Source organism: Euphorbia lathyris, chromosome 10 (assembly GCF_963576675.1).
Source record: "Euphorbia lathyris chromosome 10, ddEupLath1.1, whole genome shotgun sequence".
Classification (NCBI taxonomy): domain Eukaryota; kingdom Viridiplantae; phylum Streptophyta; class Magnoliopsida; order Malpighiales; family Euphorbiaceae; genus Euphorbia; species Euphorbia lathyris.
Window position 1 is genome coordinate 12,647,599 of NC_088919.1, and position 21,483 is coordinate 12,669,081.

The following is a 21,483-nucleotide window of genomic DNA, read 5'->3' on the forward strand; positions in this document are numbered from 1 at the left end:
ACATGTACTAACTCTTCTAAAACTTGAGTTCGCTTATTAAAAACTCTGTATGCTTTGCTGTTTGTTGAGTAGCCCAAAAAGATAGCATCATCAGCTTTTGAATCAAACTTTGCTAAGCTATCTTTGGTATTTAAAATAAAACATCTACAGCCAAAGGCACGAAAGTATCCAATATTGGGCTTTCGTCCTTTCCAAAGTTCATAGGGGGTTTTCTTTAATATGGGTCTAACTAGAGCCCTATTAAGAATATAGCATGCTGTATTGACAGCCTCTCCCCAAAAGTACTTTGGAAGCCTATGCTCATCCAGCATTGTCCTGGTTATTTCAACCAGAGTTCTGTTCTTCCTTTCTACAACCCCATTTTGCTGAGGTGTTCTAGGAGCAGAAAAATTGTGGTCAATGCCGCTGGCTTCACAGAATTCAACAAACTTTTGGTTTTTGAATTCTCCACCATTATCACCACGGATGTGAGCTAATTTTAGGTCTTTTTCATTTTCAATTTTTCTAACCAAATTTGAAAATGTCTCAAAGGTTTCATCCTTGCTGGTCAGCAAGATGACCCACGTATACCGAGAGAAGTCATCTACAATGACCAAGGAAAATCTTCTTCTACCCAGACTCAACGGCTGGACTAGACCAAAGAGATCCAAGTGTAGTAACTCTAACGGACGTTTAGTTGAGACAATATTTTTGCTATGAAAAGATTGTTTGGTTTGTTTTCCAGCTTGGCAAGCGTGGCATAATTGATCTTTTTCAAATTTAAGTTCGGGCTGTCCCTCAACCAATTGCTTTCTTGCTAGTTTGGCCAGGAGGTCCATGCTTACATGACCAAGTCTCATGTGCCATAGCCAGGAATTTTCTTCCTTTGATACTAAGCACACAGTTTTTGAAAACTTTTTCTCTAAGTCTACCATAAAGACATTATCTATCCGAGGGGCAGTTAAAATTAACTCATTTGTATTACCCTCGTATATTTTACATCCAGTAGCATCAAATATAACTTTTCTCCCATTGTCACATAGTTGAGCTACGCTGAGTAAGTTATATTTGAGTCCGCTGACTAGGGAGACAGATTCAATAGTAGGATTACCTCCAATGGTTCCTGACCCTACTATCTTACCCTTCTTGTTGTCTCCAAAACTTACGCTCCCTCCTCGTTTACGCTCAAACGTGATGAACTAAGTTTCATCACCCGTCATATGCCTTGAGCATGCGCTGTCAATATACCACATCTTTGACTTCTCAGCACACCTCAGGCTTACCTGCATTGTAACTAGTTACTCTTAGGTACCCAATTCTTTTTGGGTCCTTGCTTGTTAGGTGCAATAGGTAAAGCATCATATTTTATTTTATGGCGACATACATGGACAGTATGGCCATTCTTTCCACAGAAGTCACATCTGACCTTCTGTTTAGGATGTTTCACTGACTTGTCAGCACCCCAGTGCTGAGCGTGCCAGCACACCTTAGTGGTGTGTCCTTTCTTCCCACAAAAGTCACACTGGACTTTTCGCTGGGGATTCCATCTCTGCTGAGTACCTTGGTACTGAGTTCTCAGAGGAATGTTTCTTTTAATTGGAACCTTTAATTGGTTCTGGATAGTTGTGACTTCCTTTCTCAGTTTCTTTGAAACTGATTGGACTTCAGAGACAGACTCATGTATGATTTTCATGTTATCATGCAATGTTGAGTTGTCCTGAAGAAGGTATCTGAGGTCACTTAGTTTGACCTCTTCAACCTCATCACAGCGCCTGCTGAGTGCTCTAATTTTCTTATTACACTTTTTGATAAGTGTATAGAGATCACTCAGGGCATTACCCATTTCGTTTCTGAGCAGAGAAAGTGATATTACCTCATTTGATTGCTCCTCATCATCAGTTTCAAAGGAGAGGGGCAGTTAAAATTAACTCATTTGTATTACCCTCGTATATTTTACATCCAGTAGCATCAAATATAACTTTTCTCCCATTGTCACATAGTTGAGCTACGCTGAGTAAGTTATATTTGAGTCCGCTGACTAGGGAGACAGATTCAATAGTAGGATTACCTCCAATGGTTCCTGACCCTACTATCTTACCCTTCTTGTTGTCTCCAAAACTTACGCTCCCTCCTCGTTTACGCTCAAACGTGATGAACTAAGTTTCATCACCCGTCATATGCCTTGAGCATGCGCTGTCAATATACCACATCTTTGACTTCCCAGCACACCTCAGGCTTACCTGCATTGTAACTAGTTACTCTTAGGTACCCAATTCTTTTTGGGTCCTTGCTTGTTAGGTGCAATAGGTAAAGCATCATATTTTATTTTATGGCGACATACATGGACAGTATGGCCATTCTTTCCACAGAAGTCACATCTGACCTTCTGTTTAGGATGTTTCACTGACTTGTCAGCACCCCAGTGCTGAGCGTGCCAGCACACCTTAGTGGTGTGTCCTTTCTTCCCACAAAAGTCACACTGGACTTTTCGCTGGGGATTCCATCTCTGCTGAGTACCTTGGTACTGAGTTCTCAGAGGAATGTTTCTTTTAATTGGAACCTTTAATTGGTTCTGGATAGTTGTGACTTCCTTTCTCAGTTTCTTTGAAACTGATTGGACTTCAGAGACAGACTCATGTATGATTTTCATGTTATCATGCAATGTTGAGTTGTCCTGAAGAAGGTATCTGAGGTCACTTAGTTTGACCTCTTCAACCTCATCACAGCGCCTGCTGAGTGCTCTAATTTTCTTATTACACTTTTTGATAAGTGTATAGAGATCACTCAGGGCATTACCCATTTCGTTTCTGAGCAGAGAAAGTGATATTACCTCATTTGATTGCTCCTCATCATCAGTTTCAAAGGAGGGGTCAGCTTGATCAGAGACGCATGGCTCAGCAAGTTCGTCAGCCATGAAGCATATCTTCACTGACTCGGTGGCCTCAGTTTCTGTAGATGAAGACTCATCACTGTCGCTCCAAGTAGCCACCATTGCCTTCTTCCCACTCTTCTTGTCTTTCCTCAGTGTGGGGCAGTTTGACTTAATATGGCCAGTTTGATGGCACTCAAAGCATGTAATGGGCTTTGAGCTGTCCTTTTTGTATTTGCTGTCACTTGAGTCAGCCTTATACTTATCAAACTTTCTGTAAGGCTTTTTAGAGTATTTGTCATTCTTCCTGAATAGCCTTTTCATCTTTCTTGTAAACATAGCCATCTCCTCATCATTAGTTGAGCTCCCGTCAGTGGAGTCAGCTTTCATGACAAGGGATTTCTGCTTCTTGTCTTCAGATTTTTCCTTCACCTCAAAGTTTTTCATGGATATCTCATGGGTCAGCAATGAACCGATGAGTTCGTCATATTTGTAGGTGGTTAAATCCTGAGCTTCCTCAACTGCTGTCTTCTTTGCTTACCAGTCTTTAGGAAGACTCCTGAGTATCTTTTTGACTTGTTCTTCCTCAGTGAAGATTTTCCCAAGTCTCTTGAGCTCATTAATGATGTTGGTAAACCTTGCATTCATGTTTGAAATGCCCTCATCATTGTTCATCTCGAACAGCTCGTACAGTCTCATCTGCTGATTCACCTTGGACTCCTTTACTTTATTGGTTCCCTCGTAGGTGACTTCCAGCTTTTTCCAGATCTCTTATGCCGACTCACAACCTGAGATTTTATTATATTCTGCAGCATCGAGCGCACAGTGAAGCATATTGATAGCCGAAGCGTGATTTTGAAGCTTCTTAAGATCATCCTCTGTCCATTTGACCTCAGCTTTCACAACTGTTTGGCCAGCCACAACTTCGACAGGTACAAATGGGCCTTGGACTATAGATAGCCAGGCACTCATGTTTGTAGCATGAATGAAATTTTTCATCCTATTCTTCCAGAAGGTATAGTTTGACCCGAAGAATAGGGGAGGCCTAGTAATGGACAGCCCCTCAGGCAGTATCTGAGTTGTTTGGTTTCCAGGGAGAAACCGAGTGCTGTTTTCGCCCATGGTAGGGATCAGCTCAAGGTTGTTAGACCTTTTACAGTGAGCTTTTAAGCTCTGATACCACTTGTTGGTCCCTTGTAAGGTTGCAAGTATAGTTCTAAGGGGGGGGGGGGGGGTTAGGAACTATTTAAACTTTTTGCAATTAGGGCAGACTTCTTTTTCTAAGGAAAAAGGTTTTAACAGCGGCGCTGAGTAAACAGCAAGATACTGGCTTAGTCAACTGGTGACTGGGTCAGTTTCTTAGCTTGAGTCAGGAGATAGCACTTAGAGTTTATTCCTGAGCTCAGACGTTTAACGCGCACAACTCAACTTGACCTCTTTACTTGGTCAGTTTTTGGTTATTTTAAGCAAGCAATATATATAAGGAGTTAAAGGTAAGAAATACTTCACTCAGCAGATTTATCCAGGTTCGGCTTCTTCTAAGCCTACGTCCTGTCCCCGGAACACGTTCCGAGATTTCGAATCCTCTACAAAGCTCTTTAAAGGTAGAGCCTCAAACCTTTTACAATCTTAGCAACTGAGTATGACAAGCGTACCTTCCTCCATACCTCTACTCAATCCTAATCTCACGCTGAGTACTATAACCGAGTACTCAGCCTCTCCTTTCTATCTCTAGAAATGATAAGTGTTTTGTCCTATACAACGATTTGCTAAGATACTTTAGACGATTGAAACAATCACTCTAGACTTTTACACAGATATAAGAATTGTAGTGTAAGATTTTGCTTTGCTTCTTGCTTGCAGAACTTGTGTAGAAATTTGGTCAGCGTAATGGCTTGATCAAGTTCTGTGTTGAGTGAAGCTTCTGATGGCACTATTTATAGAGACGTCTGGGCATCGGTCATTTCGAATTTCGAAATAACCGTTGGAGGGAAACGGCTACATGTCATTGTCATCCTGACTTGCTCAGAGCTCTCGGCCAATCAGATTTGTGTATCTTCTATCCTCGGTCAGCTCAGCAGACTGTCTCTCCTTTTATGGTAAAGTCAACTGGACAGCATACTGTGTCGTCTGAACTTTACCCAAAGTAGAAATACTTTGTCTGGAAGTTTTCATTTGCCAGCTGCTGTCTTGTACGCTTTGTCGAGACTACTCAGCAGCTTCATCTTGAAGTTGTTCCCGAAGGTCTTCTAGATCCTTCTCTTGCTGAGTTGCATTTTGTTCAAAACGGCAACGTCTTGACACACGCGGGCCGAGTTATACTGAGTTGTTTGACTTGGGCCTTGACTTCCATATTGGGCTTGGACCTTTTAGTTCTTGTGTCTTATAAACAGTTTTAACTCAAACATTGAACAAACACATTAGTAGAATAAATCAAAGCATTTAAACTGAGTGTGTTTAGAATATGTATTTAAATTATACTTAAACAATTTTGTCAAATCAAAATTATGTGGAAAGGTGTTTCAACATGTCTAAACTTGAAATCTAATCGAAGCGGTTGATGAGGAACGTAAGGATTTAAAAATTCCCTCTTAGGTTCCTAACGCAGTTATATAAACTTTGCTAGAATAATTTTAAGCTATTGCGAGTAAGTAAATGAAATAAAAGTGCGAAATTGACATGAGATTTGACCTAAACAATGGTATTACTTTATTGATGTAAAAATAGTTCGAATACAAATGTTCAATGGAAATTATTACAATTGAAATGATTTCTATATCAACATATAGCTAAACTAATTGCAAAATTAAATGTAAGCAAATCAATAACATAAGCAGGAGTTGAATTGCAATAATTAAAATAAAGGAAATGAAATTAGAAATTGAAACGACAAACTCGGAGCCATGATTAGCTATCTCAAGGAGGCATTGAACTGCGGTCGGGTTTGGATCTACGAACACTATGAGCATTTCGAGCGGACGACAAAGAGCGGGACTGACTTCATCTATAGGTTTCTAGTTTAAACGGATTGAGAATGGAACGAGTAACTTAGTTTGGACAGATTTGGGTCTGACTTTGGATGGCTCATCCATGAGCTTTCGGGCATGGAATAGGGTGAAATACAAGGCTAAAGTGATGTTCAGAATGTCAGGAACAAGTTTGTGTAAAAATCGAGCATAGAAACGAACTTTAAAGGCTCGAAAATGTAAAAATGAAACAAGTGGGCAGAATATGTAAAATAATTTAGGGTGCAAAGAATAGCTTGTAAAATGGGGTTTCGGATGCAGAATAAGGCGAAATAAAAGGCTAAAGTAAAGTTTAGGATGTCAGAAACAAGTGTGTGTAAGAATTAGGAACATAAACATACTTTAAAGATTCGAAAATGGGAATGCAAAATGATTGGACAGAAACTGTAGAAATTGACAGAAAAGTGATTTGATAAGACTTGAGCTATGAAATGGTAACTTTTGGACTCCGAAATGATAATCAAATGATAAGAACTTGAAAAATGAGTTGCTAAAGGTAAATCAAGGTTAAAAAACACTTTTGGAATGAAATTAGAGCTGGAAACTTAGGAAAATAAAAAAACAAAGTCTAGATTAATTTTGGCATAGTGTAAGTGTTTTTGTTTGGTTGGTTGGGCTGTGGAATGGATGTTATGGCTCCTATTTATAGACTTTTCCAAGATATGGATAGTTGTCCACTCTTCCCACTTCCTTTTAATTCACTTTCATCTTTTTTTTCCACTTTTGCATTTATCCTTGAATTCATTCACTTATCCTAATTTTTCTCTAATTTCATCACATTCTTCCTATTTTCTTTGAGTTAGTGAGTAATGTGTTATGGATGGTTTGTGCATATATGTAAATAAGGTATCAGATTTTAGGAGTGAGCCATTGGTCCGGTTGCTAGCTCGTTGTGGCATCTCTCACTTTCAAATCCGCGAACCGTTCCTGAGTGTTGTTGTTGATTTTCTATTCTACACAGCATGTGGGCTAAGCCACACGCTGTGTGTCTCCAATATTGTACGCATGTTTGGACGGCTGTTTTACCTTTAACATATCGTGTGGGTTAGACCATACGTCATACGTTGTGTGAATTAAGTTTTTATGAGCATGGACTTCACATTACACTCACACATCATATGAGTATCCCCACATATCGTGTGATGCATTTGACATATTACGTGTAGAAACTTACACAACTCACACGACGTGTTGCTTGGTCACACGGTGAATGAGTTATTTTTCTCAGACTTTATGCTAAATTTAATATATGCTTTTTATTTAGATAAACTTAAAAATAATTTTTTTTATAGGCAACAATAGTGCAATGACTTTTCACATATACACCTCTTTAATTATTATCTTTGTTTTACAAATTCATCAATTTAGTTTTGAAGTTTGAAGATTTTATACATAATGGATGCTAATATATAAACCAAAATGGCATAATATCTATTTGGCTCTTTAAACTAAGACTTCAAAATTAATTAAGACCTTAAACTATCAAAATCATCAATCAGGTCCCTGAACTAACAAAAAATCATCAATTGAGTTCACATTCTAAAACAAAATCATCAATTGAGGCCTCATAGAAAATCATTCGGTTGAACAGTTTTAGACCCTCTTCCCCAAATCCATTTTGAACCAACACAAAGATTATTACGGTCTATATCAAATAGTCACAATTTCTGATTTTAGGATATAATAAGGACTCAATTGATGATTTTTATTTAGTTCATGGACCTGATTGATTATTTTGATAGTTTAGGGTCCTAATTGACTTTGAAGCTTTAATTTGAAGACCCAAATTGGTATAATGCCAACTAAAATTCATTCAATCTACAATAGCTTAATTTCACTCCATGTTTAGTAGTGTAAAACTCAATTGAGTATATTAGAAGTAATTTAGTTGGATATGTTGATCGAATAGGAAATTTGACGGTGTTCGAATTAATTGAGAAGATTGATAGTTAGAATTTTGATCTGGCTTTTATTCGAAATTCGTGGTGAGTGGTAATTATGGTTCGCGACACTCTATTTTACTTGATTTTGAATTCTCTAATATGAAATATATTTCATAAAATTAGTATTTTATTAAAAATGTCGTTCAATGCTTTTGTAAATCTAATTTTATGAAAATGTTTTTTGGTAAATGTATTTTTATTCGAATATGAACTTTAATTTCTAATTTATCTTAATAGTACTTTGATGAATTTTCATGAATATGGTAGTAGTCTAGATAATACTTATTCCAAAAGATTTGATAAAACTTACTTTAATTTAACTTAAATGAGTTTTTGTCAAATATTCTCTATATTAAAATATTAAAATTTGATAATGTTAATATTTATATTATATAAAAAAATGACATGCATGATTTTGTTTATAGTTTGTCTGAATTTTCGGTTCGGGACTCGTCAGACACTTTTTAGGTGGATCCTCTCACAATTAAAGCTTTCTGTGCATATTAGAATTCAAACGCCGAGATCTAGTTTAAGCAATCTGGGGCTTTTAACTACTCAAGTCAACATTAATTGATTGCAATAATATATGATTGGATGTGTCTATCTATGCTAAATACAAAAATTGCAAAAATAATTAATTTGTAACGTACAATTTAAAATTGAATATTTCTTTAATTAAAATTAAAATAAATATCAAATATTATATATTGCTGATTGAATTAAACTATAAAATTTATTTAATTGAGAAAATAATAACATAATTTATTATCACACGACTTCCGACTAGTTTTTTATTAGGGAAATTTACATACAGATTCAATTCTAAAAAACTATTTATAATTATGTTAAGTCATAATTATATCAAACTATTAATTATATCAAACTACTAAAATCATTATTTTTATATGTTTTACGAATTAGAGTTTATAAATTAGGTTTTATGATATATTTTTTAGGATTTAAAATTTATAAAAATCAGATATATAAAATATAGTTTATTTATTATATATAAAAAATATTGATATATCTAAAATTTGATAATCTGATTTGATAATTAATTATGATATTCATATAGGAACCCCTTTTTATTAAAACTCGAAGTAAATTCGTGGCCTCTCCAAAAGCCCATTAAAGCCCAACTGGATACAATTGCCTGAGCTAACATCTGGTATCCCAATTTCAAGGTCTTATCTTAGCCATGGCCGTCGCCGTTGACGGGAATTCTCTTATCATAATCTCAAAATCCATTTCTTTATCCATCTGCTAAGTTCTTCGGTACAATTGCTTTCACCTATACTCTTCTTTCCTCTCAATTCCTATATCTTCAATATAAAAAGTCCGTTATCTTCTCCAGGCGGCCGAATAAAATGGCGGCGGGTATTATTGGAGGAACCCCATGGATGAAACTCAGAGTAGTCCCAAATCTCGCGCCTCCAATTTTGCGTTCCTCCTCTTTTCTTCGCAGATATTATAATGTACGCTGTCATCAGCTTCTAGTAACATCTTCTTCTTCTTCTTTATACTTCGCTGATAGGAGAAGAGGCAGGAATTTTTCGGTCTCTGCCAATGCTTCTGGTGAACAAGGAGAAGTTAGAGTTCGATTTGCTCCTTCACCGACCGGCAATCTACATGTTGGCGGTGCTAGAACTGCTCTTTTCAATTACCTTTTTGCTAGGTTATTTTATTTCTTTGCGCTATCGTCATTTCTGAGTGGAATTTTGAATTGTGAATTGAGGTTAAGAATTTCAGGTCCAATGGAGGAAAGTTTGTGTTGAGGATTGAGGATACTGATTTGGAAAGGTCTACTAAGGAATCTGAGGAAGCAGTGCTCCGGGATCTTTCTTGGCTTGGCCTTGATTGGGATGAAGGTACATTTTCATAACTTCTGACAATGCTTTTATTTTTAGATTTTGTGTGCTTTTAATACTCTCATTCAAGATCACTGTGTCAATGTGATATGAACTCTGTCTCACTTCTTTATTTGTTCATTCTCATTGCTATTTTAGAGAGATGCTACTAATTGGAGGAAACTGTTCCCAGGGCTGTAATCGAGCCAAACCTAGCTTTGACCTTCTTGTTAGAAAATGGACGAGCTAGAGCTCAACAGTCTGTTCGTGAACTTTTCTGTTCATGAACTTTGCTCCTTAACAGTTCATTAATTATGTTAATTTGTAATTTGTTTAACACAGTTTTGAAACTTACAGAACTAAAGTTTCACACAGATAGTTGTGTAATCACGCCAAGCTTTGGAATGCTCATGCTCAACTCGTTAGAAAATTGACTGATGTCGAGCTCGAGCCCAAGCTCAGTTCATGACCTCGCGAGCATTTCGTTTATTTGTTCGCAAACTTTGTTCGCGAGCAGCTCATTAATTATGTTCATGAACTTTGCTCGCGAATAACTTGTTAGTTATTAATCATGTTCATTTGAGATTTCTTTAACCTAAAACGATGTAGTTTTGAAACCTGCAAAACTGAAGTTTCACAAAAAAATTACGCAGTTTTACACTCCCCTTTATAGAAATATTATTATTAAAAAAATAATCGAAAACTTGCTCACGAGCGTGTTCATGAACATTACAATCGAGCTTGTTCATGAACCTATAACCGAGCCAGTTAGCGAGCTTGCGAGCTCAGTTTCGCCGTGCTCAAGCTCGACTCTTTTATAAATCGAGCCGAACACGATCGAGCTTTTATCGAGCTGAACGCCGAGTCGCTTTACAACCCTGCACATAAAACTACGTAGTTTTACATTTTCCTTTCATAAGAAATACTATTATTAAAAAAATAATCGAACCAAGTTTGCTCACAAACCTGTTCATAAACATTGTAAAAGAGCTTGTTCATGAACCTATAACTGGGTCTTTATGCGAGCTTTCGAGCTGAGTTTCGCCGTGCTCAAGCTCGGCTCGTTTATAAATCGAACCGAACTCGGTCGAGCTTTTATCGAGCCGAACACTGACTCGGCTCATTTTCAGTTCTAACTGTTGCTCATAGTACATATAGAATGATTTTGAGACCTTTATTACAGGGCCTGAGTTAGGTGGAGCATATGGACCATATCGGCAATCTGAAAGGAATTTGTTATATAAGGAATATGCTGAGAAACTTATGGAATCTGGTCATGTTTATCGTTGCTTCTGTTCCAGTGAGGTAATTTTCTTTGATACATTTAGGCCTTTTACGGTATTTTTTTCATTTTCGATTTCTATTTTTGCTGTCACTGGTAGAAATATTTTCTTCAACTCAGTGTTTTTCATCATAGTTGCTCTTCAGGAGCTTGAAAAAATGAAGGAGATAGCAAAATTAAAGCAGTTGCCTCCTGTCTATGCTGGTAAATGGGCCACTGCGACCGATGAAGAGGTACAAGAAGAGCTTGCAAAAGGAACTCCTTACACGTATCGATTTCGTGTGCCAAAGGAAGGGAGTTTGAAAATTAATGATCTGATTCGGGGTGAAGTAAGTTTTATTCTAAATCTCCAATATTATAATGGTCTTGTTACCCATTATTAATGAAACTGAAACGGAAATCAGGAAACATTATTTCTAAAAATTATAGCTAGAAAACGGTAATGGAAACTGAAATGGAAATGGGTACAGAACACGGAAACGCCAATGAAGAAGAGTTTCTGTGCAACATAGACTTTCGTTTTGTGCACTTGTTTTTGTAGTTTAGACAAGTAGGTATAATTATCATACGATGTGGGGAAGGGGTTTTCTCTCTGTTTTGCGTTGTCTATCCCCTCGTTTAGATAGATTATATAGCTGCAGAATTCAGAAATTAATGGTTTAGCCCCATATGAATGTTTTGAAGGTTAGTTGGAACTTGGACACACTTGGAGATTTTGTAATTATGAGAAGCAACGGACAACCGGTGTACAACTTTTGTGTAACTGTCGATGATGCTACCATGGCTATTTCACATGTGATAAGGTAATTACAGTTCCTGTAAAGATCTATGGCTAAAATTTCTACAAGTCGAGCCTGTATTCGTCTTGCTTACTTCCTTTGAAGTGGTGTTGTTTGGTTCTGGGCTGCGGATAGTGGCAATTTCGTGTTTCATGTCAAAATTATGGTATCTCATATATATGTTCCATATGGTTATATATGATATAAATGCTAGAAAAATGATTTTCGTGTCAATCGTGTCGTGTTAGTCGGGTTGTCTCTGTAAATTGTGTATTCGTGTCAGAAATTGCCACCCCTACACGTTACATTTTTTCCCCGTCTTACTCCCGTCATTGCATTTCAGAGCTGAAGAGCACTTACCGAATACTCTAAGGCAAGCACTGATATACAAGGTATGATCAAGTACACTTCTAAATGAGAAACAGATATGTACTCTACCTTTCAACCTTTACGGAGAACTCAACTTACTTTCCGATATACGATTTTCGCACAGGCTCTTGGATTCTCTATGCCTTCCTTTGCACACGTTTCCTTAATTCTTGCTCCAGATCGGAGTAAATTGTCAAAACGACATGGTGCAACTTCGGTTGGTCAGGTAGTTCTCAGTTCCGATGCTTATCTTTGTTATACGTAATTTCTAAGGTATAATTACTCGACTATTCTAGCAAGCACCGCCGTTTCACTACTCAGTAATTAATTTTTAACAGTTCAGGGAGATGGGGTATCTGCCTCAGGCAATGGTGAACTACCTGGCACTTCTAGGTTGGGGCGATGGCACCGAGAATGAATTTTTCACCCTTGAACAGCTCGGTAAATTTATTTACTCCACCCATTGGTTTATAGAGATTTCCATATTTCAGTGACCTGAACCTTTTTGAGTGATTGACAGTTGAAAAATTCTCTATCGACCGTGTTAACAAAAGCGGTGCTATATTTGATTCTACAAAATTGAGGTAATCATGGTGCTTGAAATACTAATTTGCCGATTTGCATTATGTTCGGTTGGAAAGGTTTATATGTTGCTTAGTCTTGCGTTTTCCTAGATTCTGCAATAACTGTGTTGCTATGTTTGAGATTTGTACGTATAGCCGAGATATTATAATTTACGTTCTCTTGATATCTTAGGTTCTTCCTAACTTTGTATGTATGCAAAATGAAGGTGGATGAATGGTCAGCATTTAAGAGCACTTTCGTCAGAGAAATTAGTTAAACTCGTCGGTGAACGCTGGAAGAACACCGGAATCCTTGTGCATTCTGAAGGATCATTCGTAGAAGTAAGGCTCATCTCTCTATATATGCCGTTAATTATTAATTCCAAGAATCACGATAGATGATCATCCGAAGAATGAAATTTCACTTAGTTTCACTCAATTTCAATAGGAATTGACTAGTTTAATGTTTCTGAATTTGAATCGTGCGTAGCGAAATACGTAATAGTAGTCTCAATATAATTCTGTGCACAGGAAGCAATTCATCTGCTTAAGGATGGGATTGAGTTGGTTACTGATTCGGACAAAGTACTCTCGAATTTGCTATCTTATCCCTTCCACGAGACTTTAGAGAGGTGATTCTTCAATGACCGACCTTTTGAATTTTATTCGGCATCATTTTTTAGGTCTCTCTGATCATTTATGTGCTTTTTTATTTTGTTCTGAACATATACTTGGCTTCTTTATCTTGTTATAAAGTGCGAAACGCTGCGAAGAAAAAAAGAATATGAAGTAATTCGGTACTTAGTTGAGAGCGTCGTTCATTTTGGCATATAGAAACCGAGTCTAGGATTGAGGAGTCTATTTCAGTTACATTCATTTGATTAGTATTCATCTACGTTGCACGGAAATGGAATCGGAAACTGATGGAAACAGATACCGGGAAACGTTATTTCTAAACAAATATAGCTAGGAAACAGACACGAAACGTGGAAATAGTGAAGAAGAGTTTCCGTGCAACATAGGTATTCATTTATGATTATTGTTAGTTAGCTAACTTAATGTACAATATCTGCAGTCCAGAATGCAAGTCTGTTATAGAAGATAAGCTTTCTGAAGTTTCATGCGCTGTTTTAGCTGCATACGATAGCGGTGAACTCGTAAGTGCCCTAGAAGATGGTCCATCCGGTTGGCAAAAATGGGTTAAGAGCTTCGGCAAATCGTTGAAGCGCAAGGTCAATACATTTTCTTTTACTATATTTTCAAGGGTTAATTTCAAATATAACCCCCGTGGTTTTAAGTTTTGGCAAATAAATACCCGTGGTTTGATTTCGAGCAAATAAATACCTGTGGTACACTCCGTTTTTCAAATAAATTATTGTGGTTTGCGTGTTTTTACAAATAGGTACCTGTGGTTTGAATATTTTACAAATAGATACCCGTGGTTTGGATGTTTTTGTAATAACAAATCATAAACAAACGCTTAATTTAGGCAAATACCCATGTCTTCACTGTTTGCCAAAACTTGAAACCACAGGGGTTATATTTGAAATTAACCCTATTTTCAATCTCCAACGAATTGAAATAATATATCCGTTTGGATCTGCGAATGCAGGGGAAATCGCTTTTCATGCCGCTTAGAGTGTTGCTGACCGGAAAGATTCATGGCCCGGACATGGGAGCTAGTGTGATCCTACTTCATAAGGCGGGAACTAGTGGCATTGTTGCTCCGAAAGCTGAATTTGTTACGTTGAATGATAGGTTTGAAATACTGAGACAAGTTGATTGGGAAACACTAAACAAAGATCAACCTCCATTAGCTGCCGCTGCGGCTGCGGCGACTGCTCTATCGAACTGAGAATATCTGCGGATTTTCTTATGAAAGGTGTTATTTATTTGCGGATTTTCTTATGAAAGGTTTTTGATAACGAAAGTTTGATGTATGAGGATAAATATTTTCTAATCCGCCGAGTTGAATTTTGTAATTCCGATATGGATTATGATGGCACGACATTTATTAATTCAAGACTATACACTTAGAAATGTATTAAGCTTTTTCATATGCATAAATATCTTTAACTTCATGAGATTAATCAATTCTTTTCTAATATTGAGAGTCAAGTATTTTTACTCTAATGTTGGCATAGTAGTGCTTATTTGAACTTTGATTGACCGTTAGATTTTGGTTTATTAAGGAGTGATTATATTAAGCACCTGATCTTGCATGTCACTCGGAAGACCCCCCAATTAACATTTGGATAAATGTATTGTGACTATGGAATACTTAAAATAGTAGGATTTCTTATAATATACGTGGATCCATGTTACATGTGTCAAAATATATATATAAGATCCTTCATTTGATATGGAAAACCGGATGCTTCTAATAATTTGTCATTTTACTCCTAAAAAGTAGTCTTTTGCAAAAGCGGATGCAACAGCAAACAACAACAAACAATATATAAAACAAATGGGTTCTAATTTTTTTTTATGTTGGTTAATATTCATTTGAACTGTGATTAACCGTTAGACTTTGGCTTATTAAAATTTTAAGGTGGAGATTCAAATCATTGTAGGTTTTGATTTCATAAATTTAAATATAACGGTGATTGACCAAATTCACTTGGTCATTCATGATCTAGATAAACACTACTTAAAATTAACAATTAAAAGGAATTGTATTCTAAGGAGGAAAGTCTTGACGACACACGAAGTTTTGGCTTGGATCATACCTAACCCGTGGCATTTGGTATGGGAAAGAAAAAGTTAACCGTAAAGGGACTTAAGCAAAGCACTAGTTTGCTTTTGGTAGAAACAACTTATTTGTTATTAAACAACAGCGTTTACCATTGCGCCAAGAAGCAAGAGCTTAATAAGACCAAAAAAAAAAAACCAAAGCTTAAAGTGTCCAAAAGTGAGCTGCTAAATACCGCCTGCAAATTACTTATCCCACCCCAATTGGATTTTTTTGCCATTCTCATAATTATGATCAAAAACTGAAAATTCTCTCCAAAATCATAAACCCGAACAACAATAATTGAAATTATGAAAATAATTGATGTGTGACCATCCGAATCCCGAAAATGGATGATTAGGCGTCGGAACCATGAAAATAATACATATTTTTCATATTTGTTTGAATGATTTAGCATTTTTCGTCACTAAAAATTAGAAAATTTTGCATTTTTCAATATTTGGTCTAAACGGATGGCGCATTCCCCCGCCTCATGGTAGGAATGGATGCAGCATCCGCCCGACCCATGGCGGGAACAAATGGCGCATTCCCCCCGGCCCATGGTGAGGGCGGATGCGCCATCCGTTCCCGCCATGGGTTGGGGGAAATGCACCATCCATTTAGGCTAAATTTTGAAATTTTCTCTCAAATTTTTTTCCCCAGTTTTGCAAAATTTTTATATAAAAGGCAAAATTGTCCAAATGAGGGCGGTGATAAGTAATTTGGGGCGCGGTAAATACCAAAACCCTAAGGCTTTGATTGGATGAGAGGTTTTGAAGGGTAATTAAAGGGAGGGTAGGGAAGAGTCAGTGGAAACCCTTGTTTGGAAGAATAAAAAATATGAGGGTAAGGGTTTTGAAGGGTTAATGAAGGGTTTTGAAGGGTTCAAAATCTATAAGGTTTTAATAGATTTTCAATCCACCAAATCGGTGGGTTTGGAAGGGTTTTGATGAACCCTTCCCTCTCTCCTAAATAAGGGTAAAGGTAATACCCTCTCTCTCCCTCTTTCCCCTTCCCTAGCCTTCTCTACCATCCCTTTAATCACCCTTCAAAACCTCTCATCCAATCAAAGCCTAAAAGATCAACAACTAATGGACCAAAAAGTGAAAGATCAATGGTCTAAAAATGCTTTTTACCAATGAAATGTAATCTAAATAACTACAAAAAAGAAAATTTTTATCATTCCTGAAATGCAAATCAAATTTCCACAAACCTCAAAATAACCACATAGTTCTGAAAAACATATACCAGAAAATAAGAACTACTCTTTCTCTCCTATGTCAGTCATCTTAAAATGCAGTTAACTTCTAATCTTGTTCCGGCCTATAGATACGAGTCACTTGATTAAACATGTACCACTTTCGTCATAAAGCCATGGCGGATGACCATAAACCACTTTCGGTATATAGCACGGTGGACGACCAACACAATATCCATCAGTAGGATGAAATTTCTGATCAGGCAAGCAAAATATACAACCGTGGTTGAATCCTGCATAATCAATATTATAACTTGAGCATTCCAGTCAAGATGAGAGAGTTCACATAAACAAAAACAAAGGGTTTACTGCAAGAGTATCCGGATTACGGAATTTACTGCAAACTGATGAATATGTAACTAGGATTGCAAACCGTCACCGTCTAGATGGGGAATCTCCGTATTTTATTTAGTGTAATTTTAAAAAAATCGCGAAGTACAGATTTAGCCCTTAACGTATAAAATCGTGCAAATTTAAACCTAACATTTTCAAGCAAGATCAATTTTAACTTTGCGCTATCAATAATTGAAAAAACTGATGATGAATATGTAACTAGCACCCTCTAGATGGGGAATCTCCATCCCCATTGATGAAATGTCCCCAACTCCATTCCCCGTTACTCAAAACTCTAAAGTGTAATTTAAAAAAAAAGTATGATACAAGTAGGTAACTATAAAACATTAGTATACTTCATACGAAAAAACATACATTAATCAAAATTAATATGAAATACATCAACCTATCAAATATAAAAATAAACATCTAAGAATGCATATGAACTACAAATTGTCCAATGTACATTATTTTCCAAACATACATATTTTTAAGAATCCCCGTGGGGACATGATTTTTTTTCTCCCCATCCCCACATAATGAGGAAAGTAAATGTGTAATATGCCAAAGGGGAAGGGAGGCAATGCAAATTTTAGGCCTAATACATCCCCAGCCCCCCAAGTTGTCCAAAAACTGCAACTGAGCCCTAAATTTCACAACGTTACAACTAATCCCCTTAACTTGCTTATTTGTTAATAAGCCCTCAAATGCAACGTGACTAAGCGTGATATATTCATCAGTTTGCAGTAAATTCCATAATCTGGAGACCCGCAGAGTACATAAATCAAACAAAACAAATGCAACAAAAGGATAATATGTGCATTACCAGGATCATCACTAGGCTCAAATGTAGAACAGTAGGTGGCATGAAATTTCCCTGAACAATCATCTTTAAGCAATTCACCAAAGAAGTGTTTTGGAGAGACATCACTGCAGTCAGCATTCTTGTGTTTAGCAATGAAGCTGATATGAATCCAATATTGATCGCTCTCAGATGCAGGGAGTTGTAATCTCGAACCACTTACATCCAGGACTTCTAAAACTTCAAACTCAGCATCCTAACCAACATTGTGTAAAATTAGAAATGCTGCAGCACAAGTGGTTAAAATAAATTTGAAAGAGCGCAAATAGGAAACCTGGCTCTTTTCATAAAATTCCAAAGCCATCTTCCCATATCCAAGATTCACTTCCTTCAAGATTGCGACTAAACTGTTTTGCTCAAGAATCATGTTAAAAATTAGTATTATAGTCATACTAATAGCTGAACAGAAGCTACAAATAACTAAAAAATATATTTATCATGTAGAATTTTAAGTTTGCTTAAGTAAAGACTAACAATTAATGAGGAAATTAATTATCACCTAGGGCTCGTGACTCTAGTACCCCTGACTCGGCCACGGTAGGAGCCTCCATCGATCTGTCGTTGAGCAGCGTCAATTGCTCTTGGCAACCTTTAATTGTAGAAGAAACGAAATGAAAAGCACAGACTAACAGTAAACGTGTAATGTGAAAGCTTTTCAGAACACAGCAATAAGAAGAAATCATCATACCCTACCACCAAGTCATGGTAAAGGTCACAACAACAAGGTCTAATTGACATGAATTCATGACACCTTGTGCAGTCATTTTTCACAATTTCATCAATCAATATTATTAACTAATCAGACCATGGTATTTGATTTGCCAAAAATCCAAAACCTAACAATTAGTGAAGCAAAATTAATTATAGATTAGAAATTTTGAGTCTAATGGCCAATCTCTTTAGCATATCGTAGGACCTCAAGTTTGTCACCAAATCCTATTTGTCCATACACCCGTTATTGGAGTGAGACGATTCTATACGAAAGTATCAGTTCTTCCACACAGAAGGCTGCCAAACTGAAGGTATATCTATTTTTTTCAACCATTTTTCTTACTTGCGTTTGTTTTTCCTTATACAAGGAACTAAACTATGGACACAATGAACTAAACCAGAGGCAAGGAGATGAGATGGGAACAAGGACAAGGATTCTATCTCCATCCATATCCTCATCCCCACCATGTTCCCACAAGACTAAAGGTAAACATGTAATGTGAAAGCTTTTCAAAACACAGCAATAAGAAGAAATCATCAAAACCTACAACCAAGTCATGCTAAATGTCACAACAAACAAGGCCTACTTAACATGAATTCATGAAACCTTGTGCACTAATTTTTCACAATGTTATCATCAATATTAGTAACTAATCAGGATTTCATCTGTTGTAGTAATCAGGATTTCATCTGTTGTAGTAATCAGGATTTCATCTGTTGTAGTCAGACCACTTATTTCATTCGCCAAAAATCAAAACCCTAAAAATCAGTGAAGCAATTAATTATAAATTAGAAACTATACCTAGAGGCACGCTCCTTCTTGACTCTCTTATGCTTGACTTGGAGACGCTCGGAGCCTCCAGCCATCTCTCCTTCAGAGGCATCAGTTCCTCTTTGCAGCCTTTAATTGCAGAACAAACGAAATAAAAAGCACAAACTTAAACTCCTTTCCAAATAAGGTTAGCCTCCTCTAACCCCAAAACAAGAACACTCTAAGAATCGGTGAAGAAATCAATTATAAATTAGAAACTATACCTTGAGGCACGCTTCTTCTTGACTCGGCGACGCTCGGAGCTTCCTTGTGATGCATCAGCTCCTCTTTGCATCCTTTAATTGCATAGCAGAACAGTCAAATTGAAGAAAAAAAAACGCAAATTAATAATAAGCAGACACAGAAGATAATGAAAGCTTTTCAAAACACTATAGTCCATACGATTTCAGTTCTCCAGATACACTTCCTCCCATCATCGATCCCTAGTTAAGTTCGACTTTCAGCAAACAAACAATGAACGATATTCTCTATAGTCCTAAATGACTCTATATAGGTTTGGTTGGGGGGCGGCTGCATGTATTTGGAAAAGTTAAAATATTCCAATTAATTTATGAGTTTTGATATATAATAGTAGTGTAGTATATATTTTCAAACTACTGTAAAACCTCTATATAGGAATACACTTGGGATCGGACTATTTGTATAACAATTGGGAGGTTATTCCTATATAGAGGTTGGTATAACAAAGACTCTCAGCACTTGGAATCAAACTTTTGTATATAGAGGTTCTACTGTAGTTTATTTATTGGAAAGTTATGGTTAAATTTACACAATTTCGGATAAATTATATCCATGACCACTGATTTTTACTTATTTAATATTATGACCACTGGACTTCGATTCTTAATAGGTTGGCCACTGAACTTTACACATTTTAACACCGTTGGCCACTCAACGCCTCAAAACGACCACTGACGGTCTGAAAATAAAAAATTCGAAAAGTTAATGATATTTTAAGGAACTTTAATTCTTGAAAATTTTTGTTTTTAGGTCATTTAGGTGTTGTTTGGTTAGGAGAGAGAAAATGATTTTTTAGGGAGAAAAAGCTCAAAAAAGGTGATTTTGGAAAATAAAAAATGTGGGTTCATGGTAAACGTAGTTCTCAACAACTTCAATTCTTGAATATTTTCATTTTGAGGTCGTTAATGGTCATTTTGAGGACTTGGTTAAAGTTGGATGACCACTGATGTTAAAAATTGTAAAGTTTAATGACCATACCGTTAAGAATTGAAGTTCAATGGCCACAATGTTAAAATGGACAAAGTTCAGTGGCCATGGGTGTAATTTACCCACACAATTTCAGATATTATGTTAAATCTATATTTCGTTTAAAACATTAAATGTTAAATTTGACCCATATCCCTAATTATAATTGGCTACAAAAGCTCATAAGAGCATACAATCTCAAAAGTTACCAAAACTTAATGCATTATCTTAAAATATAATATTTTGTTTTATCTCCCATCCATAGGTTCTAGGGCATTCATACGTGTGGGAGAAATCTCTAATGACATATCAAGCTGAACTTTTCCTTCTTGGATGCCCCTGACTCATAATCATGAGAAATTTCATCTCCCAGACTATATTCCGAGTTGCAGTCACTCGTAGTCCTCTAGAGGATCTTCAACTGATTCTTCAGCCGTGTTAGAAATCCCAATAAAAGCCACAAATGTTAGAGGATCCAATGGTGCTGGAGCTATTTCTGATGTCGTTTGAAGCTGAATTTTTCCCTCTACATCAAATGCTTTAAGAACTTCCCGCAAATTGGCAACGCTAGAAAGGTGATTCTTCAACGACCGATCTTTTGAATTTTATTTGGCATCGTTTTTGAAGTCTCTCTGATCATTTATGTGCTTTTTTATTTGTTCTGGACATATACTCGGCTTCTTTATCTTGTTATAAATAGGATGCGGAAAAAAAATAGAATAAGAAGTAATTCGGTACTTAGTTGATAGCGTCGTTCATTTTGGCATATAGAACCGAGTCCAGGATTGAGGAGTCTGTTTCAGTTACATCCATTTGATTAGTAGTCATTTATGTTGCACGGAAGCGGAAACGGACATAGTTGATAGCCTCATTCATTTTGGCATATAGTCTAG

At 36.6% G+C, this 21,483-nt stretch overlaps 2 protein-coding genes across 3 annotated transcripts; one reads left to right on the forward strand and one right to left on the reverse strand.

Moving 5' to 3' along the window:
• The first annotated feature begins 8,962 nt into the window (after nucleotides 1–8,962).
• LOC136209021 (glutamate--tRNA ligase, chloroplastic/mitochondrial) lies at nucleotides 8,963–14,762 on the forward strand. 2 transcript variants are annotated; one of them, XM_066000364.1, is made up of 14 exons: nucleotides 8,963–9,092; nucleotides 9,172–9,492; nucleotides 9,567–9,685; nucleotides 10,848–10,969; nucleotides 11,093–11,275; nucleotides 11,631–11,749; nucleotides 12,069–12,117; nucleotides 12,219–12,320; nucleotides 12,433–12,535; nucleotides 12,615–12,678; nucleotides 12,885–12,999; nucleotides 13,189–13,289; nucleotides 13,733–13,889; nucleotides 14,270–14,762. In XM_066000364.1, exons 2-14 carry the CDS (start codon nucleotides 9,185–9,187, stop codon nucleotides 14,510–14,512), a joined length of 1,785 nt encoding a protein of 594 aa, XP_065856436.1. In that variant the 5' UTR covers nucleotides 8,963–9,092; nucleotides 9,172–9,184; the 3' UTR covers nucleotides 14,513–14,762. The 2 variants fall into 2 exon arrangements, with proteins under 2 accessions (XP_065856436.1, XP_065856435.1); XM_066000363.1 differs by having other exon boundaries at nucleotides 9,003–9,492.
• Nucleotides 14,763–16,547: 1,785 nt separating this feature from the next.
• LOC136209624 (uncharacterized) lies at nucleotides 16,548–19,899 on the reverse strand. The gene is made up of 7 exons (XM_066001146.1): nucleotides 19,766–19,899; nucleotides 19,588–19,659; nucleotides 19,355–19,453; nucleotides 18,341–18,430; nucleotides 18,116–18,188; nucleotides 17,806–18,037; nucleotides 16,548–16,879 (listed from the first exon to the last, which is right to left on the reverse strand). Exons 1-7 carry the CDS (start codon nucleotides 19,798–19,800, stop codon nucleotides 16,725–16,727), a joined length of 756 nt encoding a protein of 251 aa, XP_065857218.1. The 5' UTR covers nucleotides 19,801–19,899; the 3' UTR covers nucleotides 16,548–16,724.
• Nucleotides 19,900–21,483: the final 1,584 nt, after the last annotated feature.

Bases quoted from the DNA above. Each gene is read 5' to 3' on its own strand.
- LOC136209021 (XM_066000364.1), top strand. From the start codon at position 9,185: ATGGCGGCGGGTATTATTGGAGGAACCCCATGGATGAAACTCAGAGTA. The intron at 12,536-12,614 runs GTAAATTTATTT...AGTGATTGACAG, and splicing joins TTTCACCCTTGAACAGCTCG to TTGAAAAATTCTCTATCGAC. The intron at 13,000-13,188 runs GTAAGGCTCATC...TTCTGTGCACAG, and splicing joins CTGAAGGATCATTCGTAGAA to GAAGCAATTCATCTGCTTAA.
- LOC136209624 (XM_066001146.1), bottom strand. From the start codon at position 19,800: ATGATGGGAGGAAGTGTATCTGGAGAACTGAAATC. The intron at 18,189-18,340 runs GTGATAATTAAT...TGAGCAAAACAG, and splicing joins ACTAGAGTCACGAGCCCTAG to TTTAGTCGCAATCTTGAAGG. The intron at 16,880-17,805 runs GTAATGCACATA...TTGATTATGCAG, and splicing joins TGAGCCTAGTGATGATCCTG to GATTCAACCACGGTTGTATA.